The sequence below is a fragment of the Tympanuchus pallidicinctus genome, unplaced genomic scaffold (assembly GCF_026119805.1).
Source record: "Tympanuchus pallidicinctus isolate F22 unplaced genomic scaffold, pur_lepc_1.0 scaffold3, whole genome shotgun sequence".
In the NCBI taxonomy this organism is placed as follows: domain Eukaryota; kingdom Metazoa; phylum Chordata; class Aves; order Galliformes; family Phasianidae; genus Tympanuchus; species Tympanuchus pallidicinctus.
In genome coordinates, this window is record NW_026294747.1 from 20,729,079 (window position 1) to 20,754,027 (window position 24,949).

Sequence of the window (24,949 nt, forward strand, 5' to 3'; positions counted from 1 at the left end):
ACACCACCTTTTATTTGGCAAGTGACTTGGTATTAAATTTGCGATACTTCTGTAAGAAGTGAAAGCTAATATTTCCCATGCTTGTACTTCTGCACCGAGATAGAGGGCTGTAACCCACCAGTCTGTCAGGCACCTAGCACTTAAATGCAAGAAGTGGCATAAGCCTTTCTAATGTAAAGGGATCTGGCCAATGTGAGTCGCAGGTAGGAGTGCAGAAAGGAGTTATAAAAAAAAACTTAAGACATGTGCCTTGAGAGGAACACTTGAAAGCACAACACTGAAAGTTAACGAAGGATCACACTGCCTGGATTAGGGCTTTCCTCAAAAATGTTGGTGAGTCTTGCCTACTACAGAAATGCCTGCTCTTATTTTTTTTTCAGTCAGTCACAGTCCTGTAAAAAAAAATACTGCTTTAAAAAATTGGTAGGAAAATCTGCACTCAAATTAAACTTCCTGGAATATAATGAAAAGTAGATATAAATCAAAATGAATTGCAGATGCAGGAGTTAAGTGTGTGCTCTGTGAGCAAAAATTTGTATAAATAAATAAATAAATTAGAATGCACTTGCTGAAGTTGCATGATTTTCTGAATAATGCTTAATGATAGAAGCTGAGTCTGGCAAATATGAAGCTGTTGGTCAGTCTCCAAATTTTCGGATAATGAATGTAAAATTACTTATAAGGGAAAAAACAACTAAAACAACTATGTTACAATATTATAGTCATTATTGTAGCGTTATATTAACTATTATTTTTTGTGTGTGTGATTGTTTTCAGTCAACAAATAAAAAGTAATGTTTCACTTCGTGCCTATATTTGCTGATTAAATTCTATCCAGTGAAAGGGTGTTTGTAATCTGTACTTCACCAATGGATGTTATGCAGAGACTTGCCAAAAGCAGAGGGCAAAAATATGAAGTTTTATAAAGAGTTGAAAATAAATGTTCATCTCTAAGCTAGTGTGAAATTGATGTTTTCAGTAGCCCAGTTCTGCTCAAGTAAGTGCTGAATATTATTGACAAATGAAATGCATCTGTCCTTCTAGAGCTGTAGTAATATTTCTATGCTTTTGCTGACTTCTAGTAGTTCTAAGATATCTTCAAACATTTAAGTTTAGCTATTGCTGTTCTGTGCAGTGACCATTATGTTTGTGATGGTTTATAGATAAGTATTTAATGCTTCATCTCAGCTGGTTTTCATCGTGGAAAATTGGAATCCAGAAGACAACCTTATATCAGAACAGCTTTTGTTTAGCACAAATGCATCAAGCTGTTAGTTCTGTGTTTGAAGAATAGGCAATCCTTACTGAAGAAGTTTTCCAAATTCCTTCCAGACAAACTGGGGAGGGTGTGGGTTGGCAAGAGTTTTGCCTACTTAGTTTACATTTCAGCTGCTAAACGTACTTATGTTGAGGTGTGTTGCTCTTTTCTTCATAGCCCCTGACTTTTTTGAGCCTGGGAAATGCCTATCTGGCTCTGAACAACATTAGTGCAGCCCTACAGGCCTTCAGACATGCACTGGATTTGACTACCAAGTGTTTGGAGTGTGAAAGCAGCCTGAAAATGATTCGCTGTCTGCAGTTCTACCCTTTTCTCTACAACATCACCTCTTCTGTATGCAGTGGTAAGCAGTTGCTGAAAGATGGACTGTGAGTGAAGTACTGTCCATATCTGCCTTGAGTGGTGCACCTGGAATTCATGTTTACTGTGCTGCTTCTTTTCAAGGATTCTCCTTTTTGCTTTGTAGTGTGTTCTCCCTGTGAGGACGAGGTTGAGGCACTGCTTTTAATGGAAAAGTTATGGTCCATTAAGAAGTGCTTGAGGATGGCTTCTTAAATATCTAGAGGGCTACCAGTGAGTGCAGATTACTGCCTGAGTATGTCAGTAATACCTTAACAGCCTGGCTGATAGCTCTTACTGGTAAATGAGGAATGCTTAGAGAAATGTACGGCTCAGGTACTCAACAGCCCCTTTGTACATCCTTTCAAATTTTACAGTCAGATGGATTTGTTTTCTCAAAGCTGAAGAAATTGGCAAAGAGCAGCTCTAATTTTCTTATCCTTCCACTGTGTTGAGTCCATTGGATGTCATTTTATAGTGTTCAGTCTTCATGGAATAGACTGAGTCATGTCAGTACAGTATTATTTTGTTTATATGTGGTCTGTGTTCACTGCTTCTAAACTCACAAAAATCTATAAAAAGAATGTGTTTGAACCCAATCTCTCCCAGTTAAAATACTTTTAAAAAGTTGAGGCATAATGCTTTATTGCTCTTAGTATCTACTTGAATAAAATCCCCCACAAATAGCTATTGGAGACAGGTTTTGTTTCTGTAGGTCTCACTAAATATTTCCAGTACTTTCCCTGGTCTTGCACATAGCTAATATGCTGGTCACAAGCAATCTTCAAGAACATTTATGAATATGCTTAATAACCCAGATTTCTTGCAAATTGTCACTAAAGTATCTTCTTCCCTTGTGAAAGAACATGTGAGAGTAATGCTTTTGATTTTTAGTATTACTAGGACTTTCTCTGTTGTGGTTTTTTTGTTGTTGTTGTTACTGTTTTGTTTCTTGTATTGTTCTATAATTCCACATCCAGGTGAGAAACATGGAAAAAGTTTCCTTTGATTTATCATCTAGAATTAGGCTGCCTAAATGCAGGCCAGAGGCCTTATATACCTCCTAAATATGGATTATTTTAATGTAGTTGCTATTCCAGGTCTGTGTCAGTAGAATAATAGTATGTTTTATGGGGTCCTGCATTTTCACTAATTTACAGCATGCCAGTTTTGCAGAGAACTGAGTGCTATTTGGTTAAAGTAGCAATAGGTATGAAAGCACATCTTGGGGGTCACTTTCTGACTCAGAATTGTAGTATATAAGTATTCTACTCTTTATTTATATTTTTGCTTTTTCATGGGACTCCTTCTGTCTTAATATTTCTCTCTCTTTCATTTTTATCTCTAATACCCTTTAGGTCATCTTTTGTCTGGGTGCAAGAAAAACCTGAAAGCGTGAACCTGACAAATAGTGTAAACGTTCTTTGTACCTTCTTCTGCAGAGTGTAAAATAAACATGCTGGCTAATTCAGCTTTGGTGATGATTTGTGGTTTAAATAAAAAATGAGAATTAAATGAAAAGGCAGACAAATCTTATTTTCATATGGTTTGGGGAAATATTTTTCCCCTGCTCTTCCTCTCATCAGACTTGAAAGGAAACTTGACAGGCTATGGGAAAGTTGAAGGTGAGTCTCTAAAACTGATATTTACCTCCTCCGTCTCCTTTGAGAGCTAAAGAAGAGCTGTTTTGCAGTACCTGGTCCACTGAAAAAAAAAAATCACCCAGAAATTGGAATGTCAGGTATTGTCTCTGGTCTAATTACTTTGAGCATTTCTTCACGATTTTTGAAAGTAACAATAGTAGGGCTGCCTGTGCTTTAGGCTGCACGCTCTTGCAGCAAATGCTCGGAGGAGTCAGGTGCATGGTGCAGTGAATTGAATATAGGATCAAAATTTTGAATTTATGATCTGGTATTGGGTTGCATTATGTGTCATGGATATTTCATACAAGTGAAACGGGAGTTTTCTGAAGCACACTGGGACATTTGTTGTTAGTACAGGACTTAAAGTTGGTGCACCGATGCTGACTTACTGGATGCTTGCTAGTATGTTCCTGCCTGCACTTCTGCCTCATGCTGTTTTTTTTCTGTTTCTGTTTTAGACATAAGTTTGTTTCTCAAACTCAAATCACTTCACAGATGTGAGAGCTCATGCCCTTCGTGTTCTTTTAGTCAAGATCAAAATTCAAGATCTTAAACGTCTGGAATACCATTCTACTAATACATGAAGTGTAACATGTTTAAGCTTTGAGTGTCTCTAATCTTACTGTTTCATTACTTGGTAGGATAGTGCTTTTACAAAAAGCTTTGTGCAACCCTTCTGGAAATAGAGGCACTGAGAGCAAGGAATTTCTCTTTATACACTGTCAAGATCTCCAAGTACTTGTATGTAGTGAGTATGCAAGTTTGTAGAAGCAGCGCGTACTTGTTCACATTCTGAGCTCTGTGATGTGTTCAGCTTAGCGACAGCGCTTTAAGTGTGGGCTTAGTGCCCTCTTGTGGTGCAAATACCCCATACCATATAAAATCATAACTCTTGGTTTATTTCATCTGCTTCATCTTAAAATAATAGAACATGAGGAAAAAAGTATTTGAGCACTTAAGTGTATACGTTTTCCTTTATCTCCTAGCACATTTAAGTCCTACAAAGTTAGTAAGTTCTGACCTTCAAGTACATAGACCTGACAAGGGAGAGGCTCACCTGAAGAGAGAATCTCCGCTTAAAATCCCATTTATATGGGCAGGTTAAATAAATAACTTAAATCAACATCACAGTTGAAGCCTTCAAATCTTAACTTATTAGCTGCAATTGCTTCAGGTTTCATATAGCAGTTTTAGCTACTCAAACACTAAACAAAGGCCCTGATATTCCAAGACAAACATATGTTTCCTTTACAATATGGTGTGCTAAAGCAGAGATGTGAAGTACTCATTTTGCACGTTCTTAAGCATTCTTAAATTAAGTCCAGAATCTGCCAATTGAATAGAATTCTGGAACTGAACACTACTTTTTCTTTCTTTATCTTGCTTGTCATGTCAAAGCGGAATTCTTTAGTTCTCCTGAAACACCTTTAAGCTACCATTTAATGTTAGTATTTTTATTTATTTGAGTACATTAATGGGAGGGATTGGGTCTGTGACCATTTGTTTTTGTGTTGCTCTTACTCTCACTGCAATCTTATGGGAAAGTTCATCGGTGCAAAAGGAATGGTCTCCCACAGTAGATTGTTCAAACACAGGGATTTCTACTGAGCATGCAGAGTGCATGTTAAAGCTCCTAGAAACATGTCATGGCAGATGTTTGTGTTGTCACTTAATAACCAGGTAGTTCCATGCAGAAACTGGGTCCTGTCTTAAACAGGAGCAGTTCTGCAATTACTCTTGTCAGTTGAAGTGAAATTCTGCTTGGCTTGTTTCCACACCCCCCGTGCACACAAGTAAGGACACTGTGCCCAGTGAGCTTCATTGGGATCTGAGAATGGAGCTGGAGACTTTCTCAGGTATCCCTGACAACAGGTATAAGGTCATCTGAAGGAGCTGTTGGAATCTAGGTCACCTACCTTGAGTTCAGCACTGCTAAAGGAGTAAGGGGAGGTTACATTGTACTCATGTAGAATGAAGACATGACATCTGATGCAGGCAGGTGGGAGACAGAGAAAGAGGGCCACTTTTGGTGGAGGTGCCTGCTACTGTCAGCTGCATCTCTGACTGGGAGGTCCTTAAAAAACCTTATGTGGGATTGTGCTCTTTGGTAAAAATGAGACCTAGTTCTTGTTTCAGTGTTGCGTGACCATTTCAGCTCTGCTAGCACAGCAAGAGGAGAATCAGTTCCTACCATCCGACTTTGCTGGGATATGTATGGAATTCATAGAGTTTCATTGCTGTGATATGGAAGATTTTGAGTAGATATGTTGTTGTCAGATGATAAATCTCTCTTCTAAGCTTACAAACTGCTGCATTTGGAAGCATGTTTCTTTCCTTGGGGCTCTGTAATACTTCTATTTTATTTGGTATCTGCTGTGTAAATTAAACCTTTCCCTGAAAAGTCTTTGTCTAGCTTCTCTTGAGTCGCTGAAGGAAGTTGAAAGTGAAGGAATTTGCCTAACAGAAAATTGAAAAGCCATGCTGCTTTGAAAGAAATCTTTGCTTTCCAATGCTCCAGCTGTTTTTGTCTTCAGTACTGTGCAGAGAAGTATAGATGTTGATTCTTCACCTTAAGAATCAAATAATGTAGCACTGTGTTAAACATGGCATTTCTAGGTACTACCTGTTTCATATTCTTCATAGTCCATGCACACTGCTTCCAAGCTACTGCTTGTTGGAAAGCTGTTGTGTACCTTAAAGGCTCCTGTATCCACCAGACAGTGCATGCTGTTTTAAGATTGTGTTCCTCAGATGTCCTTCTCTATTGCATTTGTCAAACAAGCTGATGATGTGGGTGAACTTGGTCTACAGACTCCTTTTATGTTCACATCAAATGATTTCTGTACAATGTGCAAAGCCTGTCTTGCTAGCTTATGTGCTTACTCTGCTTATTTGTGGGATAATGGTGTATCTAACAGCTGCTCTCAAAACTCACTATTGTCACTTTGTACCATCTGAATATCTGCAAAATACAGTGTTCTGTATTCATTCTGTCTTTTCTCAGGACCAGAAGACCACAAACTGGCAGTAGAGGAAAGAGAAAAAAGCCATTCTCTCAGCTGCAGGACTAAGGAGATGGGGATAGCATGGTGGAGAGTTCAGTCAGAGTTTACAGATGCAAAACTATTAACACTGAAAGGGAAAGTAGTACAGTATTAGATTAAATATAGTATGACAATTCCCATTTTTGTCTGCCTTCATAGCACAAATGATTCTTCCTCATATACTATCTGGATCTTTCTGTTACTTCAACATAATTACATGTTCATGTAATAGGAGAATTGATCATCAGGGGTTAGGATGAAAGAGGAAAGAGTTTCTGACTGAATCTTTTAGAACTTGATACCTTCATTTTTAATTTTCAGGTGTATTAATGTTTCTCTGCAATGCTCTTGGTGATTTTTTTTTGTGCTACTGTCTGCCTTCATCTCCTTTTAGGAGGCTGCATTAGCCAGTGGTGATTTCTTGCATGCAGCAGATCTTTTTTAAAAGCTGCATCAACTACATATGTTTCAAAGGCTTTTTAGGGGTAGTTCCCTAACTACATTTCAAGGCAGATGTGTTTGTGTGAACAACTGTGTAGTAAAACTGCATAGACTGAATTAGTGAGTTGGTTAAAGCATATTTGGAAGGAAAAGAGCATGTGGCCTGGCCCCTGTGTGGGGGGGAATTGACAAGGCATTGTTTAGTCTCATTAACAACTTGCCAATAGCTTGTAGGCTGTATTCACTTGGCTTAAATCTGAGAACTTCTAAAGTGGTGATGTGTACCTTCAGCCTGTAATGAGCCATGTTGAGATTGTCTCAAAGCAGCATGTGATGCCATGTGTTCAGATTAAAATGAGCACTGCATGCTGAGCCATGGAGTGCCAGACACTTAACTACCCCTGATCTGTCTACTTTATTGATTTGTTTTTCCTTTTAAGGTTGGTTGCCTGATTCATGTGAGAATCTGCTGTGCTCTGATTATCCTCAAAGCTTGAAATCTATCATCCATTCCAGCTACTAGTGACCGAAACTAGGACAATTCCAGTTTCCCCAGATGAAGAAATAGATACTTCTTGGATGCAGCAGTTCTGGGGAAGCAGGAAATTCTTCCAAAAATCCCTGTATTTTTGCAGGGCCTGCTTTATGGGTTTGTACAATACTGGCATTGCGAGGAGAGTGTTTTCCTCTTAAATCCTAAGCTGGGGCAATTGACAGTATTCTTGTCTAACTTCATTTTCTGCAGGAGTTTCCTGCCTGGATTCTAGAAAAGGCTAATCCAATTTCTGCTTGTTGCTCCATCAAAACAAGGATTGATTTTTGTCTATTTCATCTGGAGCAATAACTTTGCTCTTTTTAAGGAATTGTGTAAAATATAACCTGTCAGACAAACAGCTGAGCGAACACTTAGAAGCTATCTTAGTAAGGGGCACACTTGCCTGGCAAGTCAACACCTTCTTTGTTATTTGAGTGTGTCTGTGTCTTTGTGCTTTGATCTTCAGTAAGATTGTGCAGATATTTGTCCCAAACAAATCTGTGAATTGTTGTGGGTTAGTATTAACCATTAATCTGCTCTGGTTAAAGAGTATAATGTAGAGAAAAGATGCACAGATGAACATAAAATACAACCTATCAAAACTATTTTCTTAAAAATGCAAAATCAGTTCATTCCAGAAACCCGTTTAAATTCACCATGTAGCACAAACCTTACAGACTGTGGTAGTTAAATCTACGTGCATAACACCATTATACACTCAGCAGGTGTATAATGAAAATCAGACTTTCCAGTGTCAGCATGGTGAGAAAAGTGGAAAGTTAGCTAACCCCATTATGAGTAACTGCTAGCTGTTCATTTTTAAAGAGTGGGCTACTCCTGTGTTTAGTCCTTTTTAAACTTCAGTTCATAGATATTGAACGTAAATAGGGGATCTAAGGGTTGGGCTTGAGTCATGCAAAATATTTAATGTTTAGTTGAGAGGTATATAGGGCTGAACATGGAGAGAAGAGAAGAAAAAGAGCAAAACAAACATGAGACAATGTCTCTGTTTTATGATAACAATACTTAAAATAAGAATTTCCATGGCTTAATCCAAGCCTACTTCGGAAGTATATTATGTGAAATCAAGGAACCAAATACTGGCCATTTAGTTGTCACAGCGTATGTTGTGCTGTGATCTGTTGTAGTGGGCATTTAATGTTAAGAAATAAGTAGGTATTTTATATGTCATGAGAAAAAAAAATACCCAAGCATGCAGGAGAACTCACTGAGGACAAACCTTAATCTTTGAAATTCATATGTACTTGTTTCTCTTACTTTCTCCCCCTCTCTCTCTCTCTCTTTCTCAAAAAAAAAAAAAAAAAAAAAAAAAAAAAAAAAAAAAAAAAGGATGCTATTTCTGAAGCACAAACTGAAATTCAGGCTGACGTGCTGCTTACCTTGCTACTCTGCCATCATACTCTGAATGAGATATATTCCAATCTCACTTACTCACTGACAATATTTGAGAATTTCAATTTAGATGTTTCTATATTTTGGATACTATTCCTAGGCATCATAGAGCAAGTTATGGCTTCTAGGTATGCCTCATAATAAAGCAAAAGCAAAACCTCTTATTGTAATGGACAGTGAGGAAGGAGCCCAGTGAAGGCTTTAGATAGTCAACTTCCTTGATTTTCCCTCCCTGTTCTTAGTTATGAAAGAGGTGTTTCGGGGTTGTTTAGTTTGAAGTGTTCTGTTCTGCTACATGGTATACACTGCTGAATTCTTCTAGAAGTTTAGCAGGCGTGTCCCTTGCACTGTGATCAAGTTTAAACAGGTATGTCTTCCTATTTTGTGTGTGTGTGTGTGTGTGTGTATATTTAATGATTTATATTTCATAAAGAAAATGTGGTGTCTGCATCAGGGACTAATCTGTTACACAATGTTGAGGTGTTTCTATCAGCATGAAGAGATCTGACCGTGTATGGTTGGCATCTGTGTGTTTTTAAAGCTTTACTCAAAGCTGTTGTAATGAGACAAATAGCTAATCTTCAAATCTATAGCTAAGCCAATTTAGAGGCATCTTTTGGTTACAAATCACATTTTAAAACTATTTCGCTACAAGTGAGTGCAGTTGTTTTACAATATAATCCTCTTAATTGAAAATCCATTATTGGAATAAATAATTTTAAAAAATGAATGCTTCATTTTGTGTGCATGAGTCTAAACTCTGACCGTGTAAATTGTTCTGTTGTTTGCTATGCATCGAACCAAAGCTTGTTATGTAGCGCACTCTTATGACTACTGGGTTTGTGTCTGCCCCCCTGCATCTTTGAGGAAGTTGCTACTGACTGCTCTTCTAGGGGAGGAACTTAAGATGAGGTAGGGATTTATGAAACTTTTACAATGTTTGCTACTACTTTCATAGAGCTTTTCATTGCTGCTTGTTAAGCTTTTACCTTAGGTTAGCAAAACATCCTGCACTGTGATATTGAAACAGTTTTTTTAGGTTGTTTTTTGGTGTTTTTTTTTTTTGAGGGAGTTGGGGGGGAAGATGTTTGTTTTGGTTTTATCCTGTAACCCCAATTTTGGAAAGGAGGGTTTTTATGAAAGGAATAATGCTTAAAATAAAGGGTGCTTCCATTTTGGCAGAAAACATATCAGAAGCTTCGTCCAAATGTTGAGACATGGCTGCTGTCATTCTCAGCTAGTATCAGTATTGATACCTGACTAGAGATACTTGGCCTGAGAAGCAACTTCCTATTCTCTATCCTTTGTTATTCCAGAATAGTAACAGTGGTGATACGTGGATGGCAGGGGCAATTTGTAGTGATTACTGGAGTACATTACAGCTGTAAAAGATACTGGAGGTACATTTGTATTTGGACTGCAAAACCTAGTCGTGCCTTGTTGAATCTAGCAGTGGGCAAGACTTAACTGCTGAATGGACTGCTTCGCTTTTCAAGTGTGCAACAGGGCTTTTGGCAGTTCTGTGCTGCTGAAGATGCAGGCTGCCCTTCTGCTCTGTGTCTTTTCTGAGCCCTAGAGCATAGAGGGAGTATGTCGTAAAGCTTGGGTATTCTTCCTCAGTTAAATATAGACCCACTGAGCACTTGTATCAGTATTGCATAGCCAGGTAATTGTTAATTAAAAGCTTCTACTTTTCTTCCCACCTCCAGTTGTCACTGTTAATCATTTTCTCTAAAAATAAACTGAGAATCCCTTTGTTATATGTTGTTATTTTTGCACTTCAGTGTGTGGTAAGCACAAAACTTTGATACAGCTACTGGAGTACCATTCAGTCATGCAGCTCGGGTGGATTTGTTGTGTTTCCAGTGACAGCTCTGTTCCGTCATTGCAGTGTGGTTTGCAGTTTCTGCTTTCTGAGCTCAATCATGGGATTTTATTTTATTTTTTGAAGTCTAAATGTGTGTTTTGTTTTGTTTTGTTTTTTATTAAAAGAAATGAGTAAGAAAAGGAATGCATGAGTTTTAGGGCAAAAATCGTAATACAAGCATAACAGTTCATAATTCAGTATAGCAGAGCAGCAATGGCTTCTAGAGATGTTCCTCTTCTCTTGTTACTGTTCATCCTATTGATTTAAAAAACTCATAAAATAACTGGCCTGGATTTTTTTTTTCCCTTTAACAAATTCCAAGATCTAAAGATTATCAGTTTCTTTTGCAACCAAATATCTTTTTGTATGCAGGCAGAATAACACGTTTTCTGGTAATAGCTCACAGGAGCTTTATGAAATGGTCTGTTCACCTTGAAACATCAAGGTAATTGGGTTGTGCAGTATGTAATCCCCAGAGTTATTATCGCTCTCCAAGTCAGAGCTCGTGTTTTAGATGTTGCCTGAAGGAGGGTTCCTCAAAGAGCACTGGACAGGACTTGTCCTATAAAATGATAGATGACAATTCTTCAGTTTCATTTCTCTAGTGAATATATTTAATACTAAAAATGCAGTATCACTGAAACAGCAGGCACCCCCAAAGTTTTCATGTGGTCTAATGAGATTGTTATTAATCTTCATGTTTAAAGGGTAATCTAACACTCTTCATAAGAAAAGATAGTTATTGTCACTGCATCTCTCTGTGAAGAATATGGTTTTGAGTGTGCATCAGGAAACATGGAGTTTGACTTCTTGCTGTAAGGTTCTTTAGCTGTAATGTCTATAGTAGGCACTAAAGCTTTGGTAGAAATTGAGGAGGGGCCCTTAGAATCAAGGTGGTCAATTTTAGATGGAAAGGATGACCTTATCAGATCTTTTCTGTACTTAAAATGTATGCTTCTCTTCATGGCAGGGTGGTTGAGATCATGTGTTGCAATAGTGCTGTACAAGCACTTCTGCATCAGCCCCAGAATTAAGCAGATTAAAATGACATGAGGAATAGAGACTTCTAGCATCTAATACTGTTTTCTGCTTTTCATCTTAAGGATCTCCATGCTTTGTTTTAGAATCTGTGTTGCTTTTTCTATCTAGTGGATTTGCTTTATAGCTTATGAACTTTTCTCATTTCTTTTTCTCCCATTTTTTTCATTAAATAGGCACAGTCAGATTATTTATTTGTCGCATTTCCCTCTCTTATGAATTATAATTGTTATTATAATTATATTATTATTAATGTTATATAAAGTGCAAAAGACTACATGTGTTGTGTTGGTAACATCTTTGTTCCACTGACTGGTGAGTAACAACGGAGTCTTAGAATACATGAGGTAGAACAGTCTGATACACTTTTATCTGGGCTTTCTGAGCTCGGATATAAAGTCACAACATCTGCTCCCAGAAAATGAATGAGCAACAAAGAGATCCTTCTTCAGTACATTTTCATGCAGTAAGCTGGAGGATCAAGTACTGCAAAGTGGTTTTAGACTTTAGGTTTTGTAATTGTAATCCCTGTGTCTGGACTTAACACCCAAAATTCACATGTGCACATTTGGACAACCAGAATATTTCTGAATAAGAATGAATATTGTATAACTGAGCATTCCTAGGGCAGTGGTCACTTTTGTCCTTCACCAAGGTGGTGTGCAGTAGGTATTGAAATGACGTGGGTCGCGCTCTGCTGCCGGGGAATGTTTCTGGAACCTGGAGCTGCGTTGTTCCTTTGGTGGAACTTGTGCTAGGTGTTCTTCCCTGTTGCTTTGCAAGCATGCAGCTGATACAAGCTGTAACATTCTGTGGGCGGTGTTTCCATACCACCACGTCCATGGTAAGCTCATCCAAGACCTTCTCTTCTTTTTTCAGCCAGTCTTTTTTTCCTCCTGTGACATCAGGCAACTGAAAGCAGTAATTTCAAAAAATCAGGCCACTCGGATTTCTATATATAGCAGCTCTCAGATCCCAAGAAAACCAGCACTCTCATTTAGTTTGTTTTTAGCAGTTAGTATTTGTAAATTAATATTAGCAAGGTTAGTCTTAAGTAGAATTGTGCCTTTTTTCCCTCTTGCTTGCTATTTCTAGGTTTTTTTGGGTGTTTTTATCTCAGAAATAATTGTCTGTATATGTTGTTCATTTTGCTTTTTTTTTTTTTCTTCCCCTTCATACTAATTATGAATTGACCTTCAGCAGAGGGAGTTGTGGTCATTACATTACTGAGTAGCACCTGCCTTGCATCAAAATCAGACTGGTTGTGATGGCAGGCAGGGGGACTTGTTTAAGCTTCAGTGTTCTGTGCACGCCACTCTTCGTGAAATAAACATGAGGATCTCCATAGATTGAAGGTTGTTTTTTTTTTAGCGAAACCAATGACTTTTTTTATTGACAGCACAGAGGGAGATGTGGCAGGATTAAAGAAAGAGTCACTAATAGGATAAGTAGGAAGGGAAGAATATAATTACGTGGTAGATGTTAGGACAGTTTCTGAAGTTACCAGCTTCTGGTTTGAATGTTTGCTTACCTAATTCTTGTCTTTTCATATTTGGCAGAAAATTAGTTTTTACTGAAACTTTTTCTGGACAATTTCGTGAATACAGTTATTTGTTTGGTTTTTTTGACATCTCCAGGGGTGTTACCTGAATGTTGACAGATGCAGAAGCACAGAGCATACAGTGTATGTTCCATCACTGACAAGTAGTGGAACAGGTGACACCTGTCTGAGAGTTGAGCCGTCCCCTTCATGCTGGCCTGATGAAGAGCGAGGCATTAAAAGTATTCCTTTGTAACATGGCATCATTGTGTGGAGAAAACTGCCGTATTCATATTCTTCATAATTCATGCTGCCAGTTGGAAAAATAGTGCTTTCCATATGCAGTGTATAGTACAAATAGCTTTCACAAGTAGAGCAGGGAACATACTTGAGGATCTTGCATTTAGCATGGGCTCTTTGATTCGCTGCATGCTTCTTAATTCTCTTGTGTGTATGAGCTGTGTTCACTCGTAAGTGATTGGAAGGAGAAAGGAAGGATTTTAGAATAGTAGTTTAGTACTTGGAATATCTGCTTTACTTCTCAGTGACAGGCTTCCCGTGTCTTGGCTCTGTAGCTGTGCCACAAAGTGAGGGCAGCTCCCAACCCTCACACCGCGTGGGAGATGCACGTCCCTGTAACTGTGGAACTCTGGGGAGGTGAAGGGGGTCAGCCCTTTAGACACTGTGCCTGAGAATCTGACAAGGAATTACAGTTAGGAAATCTGAGATCTTTGGAAACACTCATTGAAAGTGCTACCACCACACAGTTATTTCTCAAGTACTGTGCAGCTTCCTATCAAAAGATGCTTGTGTTTTCTTTCATTAGTCATTCACAGTGTGTAGATAAAAACATTTTCTGTAACTTTTTTTGGTAATCTGCCTTGTCAAAAGGCAGAGCAGGGTTGTTTTGATTGGTTTTGTTTTCCACTAAGCAATGGCTTTGATACTTTGTGAAACCCTACTACTAATCTGTGTGTAGACAACTGCAAGATTGCGCATTTATGACTAAAAGGAGAAGTCTTATGTGGTGTATCAATAAATTCCTCTCTTTCAGGTCACTGTCATGAGAAGAGTCCAGAAGGTAGTCATGACAAGGAGAAATACTTTGATGACCACCATGAGTCAGTCACAGAAATGGCAGAAGGACACTCTGGGAGAGGTACAGAAGATACAGAAATCCTTACTCAGCATTCATTAAGAGATCCCTCCATCTTGAGACTGGAAAGTAAGTCAGCCTTAAAATTCAATACTGACAGATGAATGATTTTCTAGACTTTTTGGAAGAGCTGCCTTCCTTCCTCCGAGGACCTACATTATTCGCTTCTGCCTATAAAGTGGAAAGTGATCCTTAAAACTTAGTTTGTGGTATTTACTGTTCTTCTCCAAGTCTGGCATGAAAAGTGAAATTAAAGGTAGGATGCTTTCCAAGGTAAAGAATGTAGTCTGCATTCTCCAGTCCTTTTCTCCATATGCAGCATGGAGTATTTAGTTTGTGCAAATGAAAGAGTCAGATCACAGGGAAAAAATAAATGAACAAACCTTTTTTTTTTTTTTTTTTAATAAAACTTATGGATGAAGCTACGAAAAAATGAGGTTATGGTATTCCCTTTTAGACACTGTTACTGCAGAAAGCAATGGTTCAGAAGGAATGGAGAGTTTAGAAGATGATCAGATGTCTGAAGAGATGCTGGCTTTGGTGGATGAGTTTGAAAACTCATGGCCTCAAGAAGCTTTTGAAGGGGCGCTGGAAGTAAAAGGTCGTCGAATGGACTTACAGGGAATCCGTGTCCTAAAGAAGGGAGCTCAGGATGGCCTGGCAAGCTCCTGTTTTGGGGACTGTGGTGATGATGATGAAGCTGAATGGGTAAGTTTGGGTGAGTTTGTAAAAAACTTGTACCAACTTACTGTTACAGAGGGATAGACTAAAACAGTTTCTGGGAACTTCCCCTGTAGGTTACACAGAGCTGGTTTGTGTTTTACGTGAAATGAGCTATTAGTTTCAGTCCATTCTAAAGGAAAGGCTTCCACTAAAACTAACATCACTGATTATCAACAGCAGGTGATTGGGTGTTGAATGTTGCTGAGTTCCTCCATGCTACCTGTACAGAGTTACAAAGGAGACAAGATTTTAACCAAATGTCCTAGTTAGCATGAAGATAACAAAAATACCTGTAGTCATCATGTTGCCAACAAAATATGTAATGAGAAATGCATTTCAGCTCTTCAGCAGTCAAATTGGTTTTCTCTTAGGCTAGAGTTTGAAGTTGTATGTTGTTTGCATAGTGTGATGCATTAAAAATGAGCAGGCTCAGAGAATGAGTTGAGATGGGGAGGAGATCTCATCATAGCATCTTTGGAATTGAATCCTTGGGCTAAAACAGGTAGTGTATTGGAGCAGCTAATTCTTGTGATGTTTCTTAATGTTAATCTTGCCAATATTGTCCTTTTGGTAGATCACTTTTCAGGTCAAACGTTTAAAAAAACCAAAAGCTGATAGCTTGGATCTCCAGGAGCCAAATGGGAGAAATGGAGAAGAAGGGGCTAACGTAGAAAATGAGAACTTCTACCAAACTGCCTTGGAGATCAGTGGACCAAAGATACCTTCTCCTGGACCAATAGGTAACTTGCCACTTTGAGAGAAAGCAAATCCCTTGCAGGTTTTGAATTACTATACAATCATAGAATGGTTTGGGTTGAAAGAGACCTTTAAGATCATCTTGTTCCAGCTCCCTGCTGTAGGCAGGGACCTTCCTCTAGACTATGGTTTATTTCATGGCAGCTTTTATTTTACATTGGTTTATTACTATAAATATGTACCGCAAAGATGACGTAGTGGAATATAAATTCTGGATGAGAATGTGGAAAAACAACAGCTCTCTTCCGTGAGTATCTTCTACATGAAGTACAACATAACTTCCTCCACTGTATGAAAACTTTCTAGATAATACCCAGAACTTCTGGAGATAAAGTGGTAGAAGTGGAGAGTGAAAGACAGTGATAATGTCAGTAGGAATAGTGAATGGAGTGGGGAGTTAATTAATTCTTTTTTAGTAGAGCTAGTGAAGAGTGCAGTCTTGCACCAATGTGGTTGAGGAGGTTTGCAGAAAGAGAGAGAGATTTTGCTACTTAAGAAACAAGTATTGTGGAGAGATCTATTAAGATAGTGCACGTTAGTTCCATCAGTGCATTCATTTGGACAGAAATCGTCAGCACTTGATTGCTTTGATTAAAATTTGGAATTTCTAGAACTTATTGATGCCAAGGAAGAGGGGATGAACAATTGTTCCTCATACGTTTCATCTTACTGTGATTTCAATTGATGTAAAATTTTAATGTTATGGGCATACAAAAATATGTTCTCTACATTCCAGTCATTGACAATTTGATGACCTAGAAAGTAATTCACGTTTTTGAAGGCTTTTACGTGAAGTCTTTAGCAAGCTTATAAAGTTATTAGCAACTAACAAATACAAGTTATTAAATTAAATAAGGAGGGGGTTGCATGACAACAAGTAACTGTTTGTGAGGACGCACCTTTCCTTTTCTCAGTGTGTGTTCTCTCCCTGAGCTTCTTTCCTAGCTTTATTACACAGCATTCCTTAATTGTAAAGTCATTAACTTTCTCACACTCCTGAGAGGCAAGCTCTGCTGACATCCTCTTTACAAGAACTACATTATCAAAAGTTTAAATAATGCCTTGGAGGTTCACTTGGGGAGTTCCAAGCAGAACAGGGAAATGACCGTCCTCTGTTTGACTGGTACTCTGATAACTGATCTGTCCCTGTGTAATATTTTCATGCCTTTCAGAGTCTTTTCCTGTTCATGCTGGTAGTAACTTTAAATCAGGTACTGCACAGTGCCACTGACAAAAAATGATCTTTCCCCTTTGGAATTTCCTCAAGTTTTTCAGAGTAGATTTTCCTTTAATCGGAATGTTTTACAAAAGACATAGTGTTGCAGACTTTATCATCATTTTGCAAAACTGTGGTGAAGCACTTAAACCTTGATGGGAAATAGATCTTGCATCCAAGAAGTCAAAATTTTAGGTAACCAGAAATAGGTACGAGAATACTGCATCTGTAGCTGATATGATAGACCTTCATGTTTGTGAATTTGGCCTCTCACTGTGCAAATTTAAGGCTACAATGAGTCGTTTTTATCTTCAAAGTAGTTCAGATGATTTTGATGAGAGAAGCATGTTTCCTAGCAGTTAAGTTGGATTTGTAGGATTTGGTACAAGATCCATCAAATGTGAGGGGAAGATTTCAGTGGATTTTTGGATCAAAAGTGAAGATCAGATTCCTAAAATAAAGTGAATTATTTAACCTTTCCCTTCCTTGGTTAACTCATTTCCAAAATGAGAGGTTGTAAGTAGTTTCAGAAATGTTGCTGTCTTGAGTGTGAATGCAGTAAAACCTTTATTCATGGATAAGAAATGACAGTATTTTTTGTCTCAGATTGTCAGAAGATGGAGTAATCAGCTTTTATTAGTTCTTACTGTAGCTGTACATCATAAATGATAACTCACTTAAGAACTTGAAGGAGTTAGAGATATGACTTGTGAACAAGAATGGCAATTGTTTTTAATCTGCAGCTATTGAAAAACTCTAACTTATAACTTGTATCTTAAAACTTTGCCATCAAATCTCATCAAACCTCAATCTGCCATAGCATCCACTTCTGTCTTTGGATCCCACAAGTTCTATTCAGTATATTTGGATATGGAATTGTTCTTAAAGAAATCTGATGGCAACTCTGTGACTTTTGTGTTGTAGGTATTTACTGGTGTATTTTGTAATTCATTGTACTAAGTCTTTCTGCTTGAAAATAATCAGTTTTATTATTTCTTTTTTTTTTTCTTCAGGAAAGAGGCATGACTATCGTAGCCTTGGGTGGCCAAGTCCTGATGAATGTCTGAAACTCCGTAGGGTAGAGCTCACAACTGTGGCCAGCACATGGCTCGCTGTTTCTGCTAAAAACATTGAGTAAGTATCTTATATATGGACCTTAAGCACTCACACAGAGCAAGGCAGTTGTATGGCCTCAAGTGTACATTAACTAAAGATTTTATTGTTCATTAAAGTAAGAAGGAACTATCAGGATTACTAAGACATTTGGAATAATGATGTGGTTTTTTAATAGTAGTCTTGCAAAGAAGAATGCAACTTCAGACTGAAGATCCAGTTTCTCTTGCTTCTCAAGCTGTTCAAAGGAGATTCTTCTGTGCAGTTTACATTCACTAGGGAGCTTTGTAATGACTCTTCTCTCTTCTTGTCCTGACTGATTCAATTTATTACCTTTGTAGCATTACAGAACACATTGATTTTGCAACACAGCTGCAAGAACCAGCCATGGAGCCCCTTTGTAACCCCAATCTGCCAGCTAGTATGCATACTTTGGACCACTTGCAAGGTGTCTCTAGTCGAGCAAGCCTGCATTACACTGGAGAGAGTCAACTTAAAGAGGTATGCCACAGTTGAAGGCTGTCATACAAAAACATCTATACCATGGCAGATTCAAGGTACATTTAGTGCCCTGTCTCCCAAAGTGCCCTGCAGTACATGTACACCTGAATAAGACTGTAAGAATGATGCAGGCTAAAAGTGATTTTTAACCAGAATATTTACCAAACTGTTTTCCCAATCTTCTGTGATCTGAGATGAGGGAAATACTAAAACACCATTGCTGTCTTGGTACTTATCGCTCTAGATAGATGAGTTAGTAGAATAAAACCAGAATATGCACAAACTTCTAGAATTCTCAGTATTCAATGGCATGGAGTTAAAAGATTCTATGATGATAGTACCAACTCTAGTTATATAGTGATTGGTTAGGTTCAAACAAATCAGTGATTTGCAAAATGCTGGGTGAAGAGAGTAGCCAGCAAGTGAAGGATATCTTTTCTCAGTTTCCTTTAAGTACTTTTCCTTTCTCTTTCACAGGTGCTACAGAATCTTGGCAAAGACCAGTACTCACCACAGTCATTAGAACAAGTTGGTACTCGAATAGCCAAAGCTCTGGAGAAGGTACGTATGAATGTGAGAAGAATAATGTCTGGACATACTGCTTGGCTTAGCAGTCAATCCAGTCTCAAACCATCTGTCTGAAATAAGGGATGAATTTGTACTTGGACTTGAGATTTGTGTCTATTTAGCATCTATAATGCCCTCACAGGCTTTTACTTGAGCTCTATATACTTTGCTTACATTTGGGAGTCCCACTGTCAGGTCTTTTGTCCGTCTTTCTACAAAAACCTAAGCTTGTAAAATTTCCCAATATTTCCAACCGTGTTGTGAGCTGTGTTGTTGGCTGACAGTGGATATTATATACAGGAAGGATGCAGAGCTGTTGGAGTGGGTCCAGAGGAAGGCCATGAAGATGATCAAGGGTCTGGAGCACCTTCTGTGAAGAAAAGCTGGGAATGCTGTACTTATTTAGCTTGGAGAAAAGAAGGCTCTGAGAAGACCTCATTGCAGCCTTCCAGTATTTGAAGGGAGCTAACAATCTTCCAACTTTTTACATTGTCTGATAGTGATAGGATGTGGAGAAATAGCTTCAAACAAAAAGAGAGAAGATTTAGGTTAGATGTTAGGAGGAAAAAGTTTACTGAGGGGGTGGTGAGGTGCTGGAGTGGGTTGCACAGGAAAGCTGTGGGTGCCTCATCTCTGGGAGGCGTTTGAAGCCAGATTGGATGGGGCCCTGGGCAGCCTAATCCAGTGGGTGGCAAATTTGGCCATAGCAAGGAGGATTGAAACTGGATGATCTTTAAGGTTTCCTCCAACCTTAGCCGTTCTATGATATTAAACTGTTTTAATAACTCTCAGTCTTTCTTCAGGTGCTGCATTCACTTGGAGCTTAAGGAAAGTCAGAGTTAACCCATGGCTCAGCTCTTCCAATTGCACTTGTGGCAGGAAAAGAGTTCTTCTCTTTCCTACCTATTTGTTTTTTCCCTATGCAATGTTGAGCTGAAGTGTCAGATGCATTCAGGCAGTGGTATAGCACCATATGCAAGGCTGTATATGTGTGCGTATTTGTGTTCCCCACTGAGAAAACCAAGCTTCCTAGCTAGATCAAGGCTACTGAGGGCCTCACCTGGAGAGTTGCTTAGGGACATAATTTTCCAATGACATACAAATCAGAATGCAGTGATTGCTGTATACTTCCAGTGTTGTCAGGAAGATATCTCAAACTATAACACGAAAGAGGGATATACCAGAACAGTTTGGTGCCCCTGGCCTATTCTACTGAAGGCTCTCTAAGGAAATTACTGTGGTTTGAAACTGAAGTCAATAAGCCTTTATTGTTCCCAGAAAGTGAAGATATTACTCTTAAGTTTGCATAAGCTTAGTTTCTTTTGACTTTAGGTATGCTAAGTCTTGTCTTATGTGCTACACTTGACCCTGCAAACAGCAAGCTTTGTCCAAATACATGGAAAATTTGCTACTAACAGAAGAAAAACAGAATTCTTCATAAGGCTAGCTGTGATGAAAATAAAGCACAGTTCTTCTGTCTACCAATCTCATTCGTTATTCACAAGAGTTAATCAAATCAAGATGACTACTTAATTAATTGCACATGTGAGCATAAACATTAACTTAAAGTGTCTGAGTCCATTGAATTCAAGCACGTAGTATTTTCCTTTCTAACATGTGGCATGGGAGTCCGCCAACTGGAGGCAACAAACTTGATTAGCTAGTCTGTTCAGGCTTTTGCTTTGAGTTGCATCCCAGAGCATCCTTTCTCCTTTGGTGGCAACAGAAAGCCCAAAGAGAACAATCAGCCATCTTAGCTAGTGAAAATTGTTGATTTATATATGGTAATGTATGTACACATCTAGATGCTCAGCACCTGACAGCTGGTTAGAAGATACTGTGACTGCTGAAGCTGTTGTTACTGTACAAAAGATTAAGAAAAATTATGTCCTGCTTGGAATTTGTGTTTTATTTGGCTCATTGATGAGGCTTTTGCTTATATGTTATTAGATAAACTCTTAAGACACTTTGGAATAGTTTAATACTATTTTTAAGTGAAGCATCCTCTATCCCGATATATTGAGTAAACTCAAAGAGTGAGAGGTAGGAAGGTTGTTAACTACAGGTGTCTATATGACTCATTTTTGTGTTCTCTTGCAGAATCAGACTTCATGGGTCCTCTCTAGCATGGCAGCTCTCTACTGGAGGGTGAAGGGCCAAGGAAAGAAGGCGATTGATTGTTTACGGCAAGCATTACACTATGCACCCCATCACATGAAGGTGTGTACACGTCTGCCTGCTACACAGATAAAATAATGTCCTCGTGAGATAGCTGCTTAGTTTTCACATAACGATTATTAAAACTAGAATTGTGCGTATCAGGAGTCTGTATACGTACTGTATATCAGGTACTTGTGATGAAATAGCAAGACTTTCACCAGCTGTGAATGTGGGCTACAAAAGAGCAATTTCCTGCATTTCAGTGGGTTTAACACTTCTCTGTTGGGCACTACAGGCTTAAACCTCCTTCTGCTATGTAGGACTTTGAATCTTTGTCAGCCTCGTCTTGTACAAATCTTTGACCCTAAAATATGATTGTGCTTTTAAAGGGGTGGGAGGAGGTGAGATCCGAAAGGATAATTTAAATGCTGAAATCATAACTGCTTTGGCTGACTGGTGCCTGATTTTGAGTGGCAGTTTTGTGCTTTAATCCAAAAAAGGTAATATTTTGGACATAGCCCACTGTTTCAGTTGACTGCAATGCTTTGCACCCTTAGCACTGCCCCATGGGGTGTTGAATATTATGTCTGTTCTTAGACACCAGCTTCACCCTCCTGAACTGGTAAATGCAGTATAGGCCCCTAACTCAGCATTGTGGATTTCACTTTCAAATTGTTCAACATCGTAAAATGCAAACCACTTTTTAACTCTTGGTCTTAAGTTGTTTCCTGAAAATCAGAAGACAAAGTAGTTTACACTGTCATGTTATTATTAAGAAGATTTATCCATTAACCAAAGAAAGGCCTCAACTCAGAAATGTTGATCTCTTCCTATTTCACATCATTACTATCTTTTGTCTCCTGTAATTCTATCTTTTTATCATCATCCTTTTAAAACGAGGTTGGAACCAAGGCCCAACACAACAAGCCTGTCTTTCTATTATGGTGCAGTAGTGCTGACTGTTTTCTGATACCATGATATAAAGCTGACTGGGACTGGCTCACACCAAATCCGTGCTTAGTTTTTGTCCTGGCTCCAGAGAAAAACTCTGAGTCTTGTTTGCAAAGATACAGCTGCAACTTGGAATTAGTGATTTAGCACTGGATGAATAGCAATGTATTATTTGTTTAATCCTCCTTTTTGGCTTTGTGTTCCATCTCACCTTTCCTCATCCAAATAAGTAGTAATTTTTTTCCTGGGGGTTTCTTCTATGATTCTAGCTTCTGTAGTATCTGCATGGCATCAAGGAGGAAGGGATCAAATTGCATCCTAAATTTTTAGTTTTTCTGTTGAATGCATCTGCAGATCACCTCTGAGTGGTATTTTCCCTTCCTAGGTGTGAAGTCCATCTCCCTGAGAGCTTGTTATAGCTGTCAGGGCTCCACAGTTTTGTCAGTCAGACACAGTCTGGAAATTCAGGAAATAAAAACATTGGTGACTACCTGAGAAGATTTTGTATATAGCTGTTAGCATCTTATAGGAAATCTGTGTCAGGGATGGGATAGAAAACAGCGTGTGAGTTCCATTAATGTTTAACTCTTTTTTCACTTCCCTACTTTCTCTTTATTCGTATTCCTTTTGTGCTGAAGGAGAGGGATCAAAGAGCTTCTCTTGTCTCTCAGAGTACATCTTATCTTTGGGGAAAAAGTAACAGCATCTTAAAAATAAATATATGTGCTTGGATATTTAATGTGAGCTGATTTTTGAGTTGTCTATGCAAAAGCAATGTTTGCTCACTTTTGTGAGCGGATATATGTATATGAGTTACCGTTTTTGTTCATAGCTCAGGGTCAAGTGCCTTTTTTCTGGTAAGTGTAACTCATCGCTTTCAAAGTGACCAGGTGGTGGAGCCTTCTGTCAGTCTTCTCGCTCCTGAAACAATTTCAGTGGAAAGAACCTCACTGTTGATCACTTTCTCTTCTCTTAAAGGATGTACCACTAATAAGCCTGGCAAACATCTTCCACAACGCCAGACTTTGGAATGATGCTATCATTGTTGCTACCATGGCAGTGGAAATAGCACCGCACTTCGTGGTTAATCATTTCACACTGGCGAATGTCTACGTAGCGATGGTGAGCGTGTTTGTTACTCTGATGTGTCTTGTTTATGACACATGGAATTCATAGTTCCACAAATCATTTTGGAGAAGCAGCATTCATGAAAGAGGGGGAGTGTCAGTAAGAAAATATTTTTTTAATACACTTTTTGGAGCTTCAAAGCTTTTTATTACTCATTTAATACATGAAGGTAGTGTTGTTACGGGCTGGCTTCAGGATGCTGCCTACAAAGCTTTGTTAAGACAACAGCAAAAAATTGATGATTTTGACTGGCTTCCGTTCTAAATAAACACAGGATATTTTTGTTGCACTGGGAAATTAATGATAAACTAAGTTTCCATCCTGAAGAGCTTAGTTTAATGTAGTTAGTAAAACCCAGTTTGCAGGTGCAATAAACAAGCAAAAGAGATGTTTAATTTCACTATTTGGATTATCAACACCCAAAATAATTTACAGATTGAATTCAAAGTTCTTCACACTCCCTATGTATTCTAGTCTGTAATTCAGCTTTTGCTATTTCACACAAATGCAAAATGTTCATTCCTTTTTCCTTACTAAAGCTGGATTGGTTCTTGGTTGCTTTTTTTTCTTCAACAGGACCAGTATATTTCAAGGTAAGAGTGGCACCATTAAACTGGAACATAGTTGATATGTATATTCATGTCAAAAGTATTTTCAATTACACATGTTCTATCTATCCCTGCCAGTATTTAGCACTTGTCATAGATCTGTTTGTAGTGGTTTGCTCTTCTGGCTGGGGGGGGATCATGCTGATAACAGGATAAGTTTGAGAGGTAATGGTGTATTGTGGTTAGCGGGGTTGGAAAGACTTGAAATGTGTGGTACTGTTGAACACACAGTAGAAACACACTGAAGAAAGGAATGACTTTGTTCTATTAAGCTATTGCTTCTGACAGTAGTTTGAAAGAAATGAAGTTTTATGCTTGAGCTGCCAGTGTCTTTTTCAAGTGAGCACAGTGCCTAAGGATAACTTTATTCTCCTGGATCTGAGAGATTTCTCAGTGAAGCCACATATTCATTACGTGAAATGGTTAGCAACAGGACAAAACTTCTCTTCTGGATGAAATTATACGGATATAGAAGTGAATTTATTTATTTTGTATTTAGGAAGTTTTCTTTAAGAACTGAGTCTGCCCAACAGATTGTTTAGAGGAAAAAAAAAAAAAACAGTAATCAAAAGTGTAGCATCATAGAGGCCAACGTTCCTTAATTTGCAAGACTTTTCATCACATTGCCTTGAAAAGTGGAAACTGTTGGCCTTGATAAAGAGTAAAAACTCTGCATGGATGTTATAGAAGAAATGTAAACGATTGTCAAAGTAATACCAGTAATACTGGAAAAATCTGCTTTTTTTTCATCTTCATTTGTCAGTACTCCCATAAGGTAATATGGGATTTCCATTGTAAGTCCTCTTGACGCTGTATGGAAATACACTTTTTAAAAATCAAGGCTTTACAACTCCAACATTGATGTAGTTAGTGTTTATAATGTGGCTAAAAATGAGCATTACCTGAAGTGTATGAACAAATTACTGAGAAA

At 38.3% G+C, this 24,949-nt stretch overlaps 1 protein-coding gene across 1 annotated transcript in view; it reads left to right on the top strand.

Annotated features, from left to right (window-relative positions):
• Positions 1–24,949, top strand: part of TTC17 (tetratricopeptide repeat domain 17) — a 50,992-nt gene that overhangs the window by 24,090 nt on the left and 1,953 nt on the right. The window contains exons 16-24 of the mRNA XM_052693439.1: positions 1,436–1,622; positions 14,194–14,364; positions 14,753–15,003; positions 15,593–15,758; positions 18,004–18,124; positions 18,445–18,604; positions 19,082–19,165; positions 21,272–21,391; positions 23,261–23,404. Coding sequence (XP_052549399.1) covers positions 1,436–1,622; positions 14,194–14,364; positions 14,753–15,003; positions 15,593–15,758; positions 18,004–18,124; positions 18,445–18,604; positions 19,082–19,165; positions 21,272–21,391; positions 23,261–23,404 — 1,404 coding nt within the window. The remainder of the gene's footprint in view (positions 1–1,435; positions 1,623–14,193; positions 14,365–14,752; positions 15,004–15,592; positions 15,759–18,003; positions 18,125–18,444; positions 18,605–19,081; positions 19,166–21,271; positions 21,392–23,260; positions 23,405–24,949) is intronic.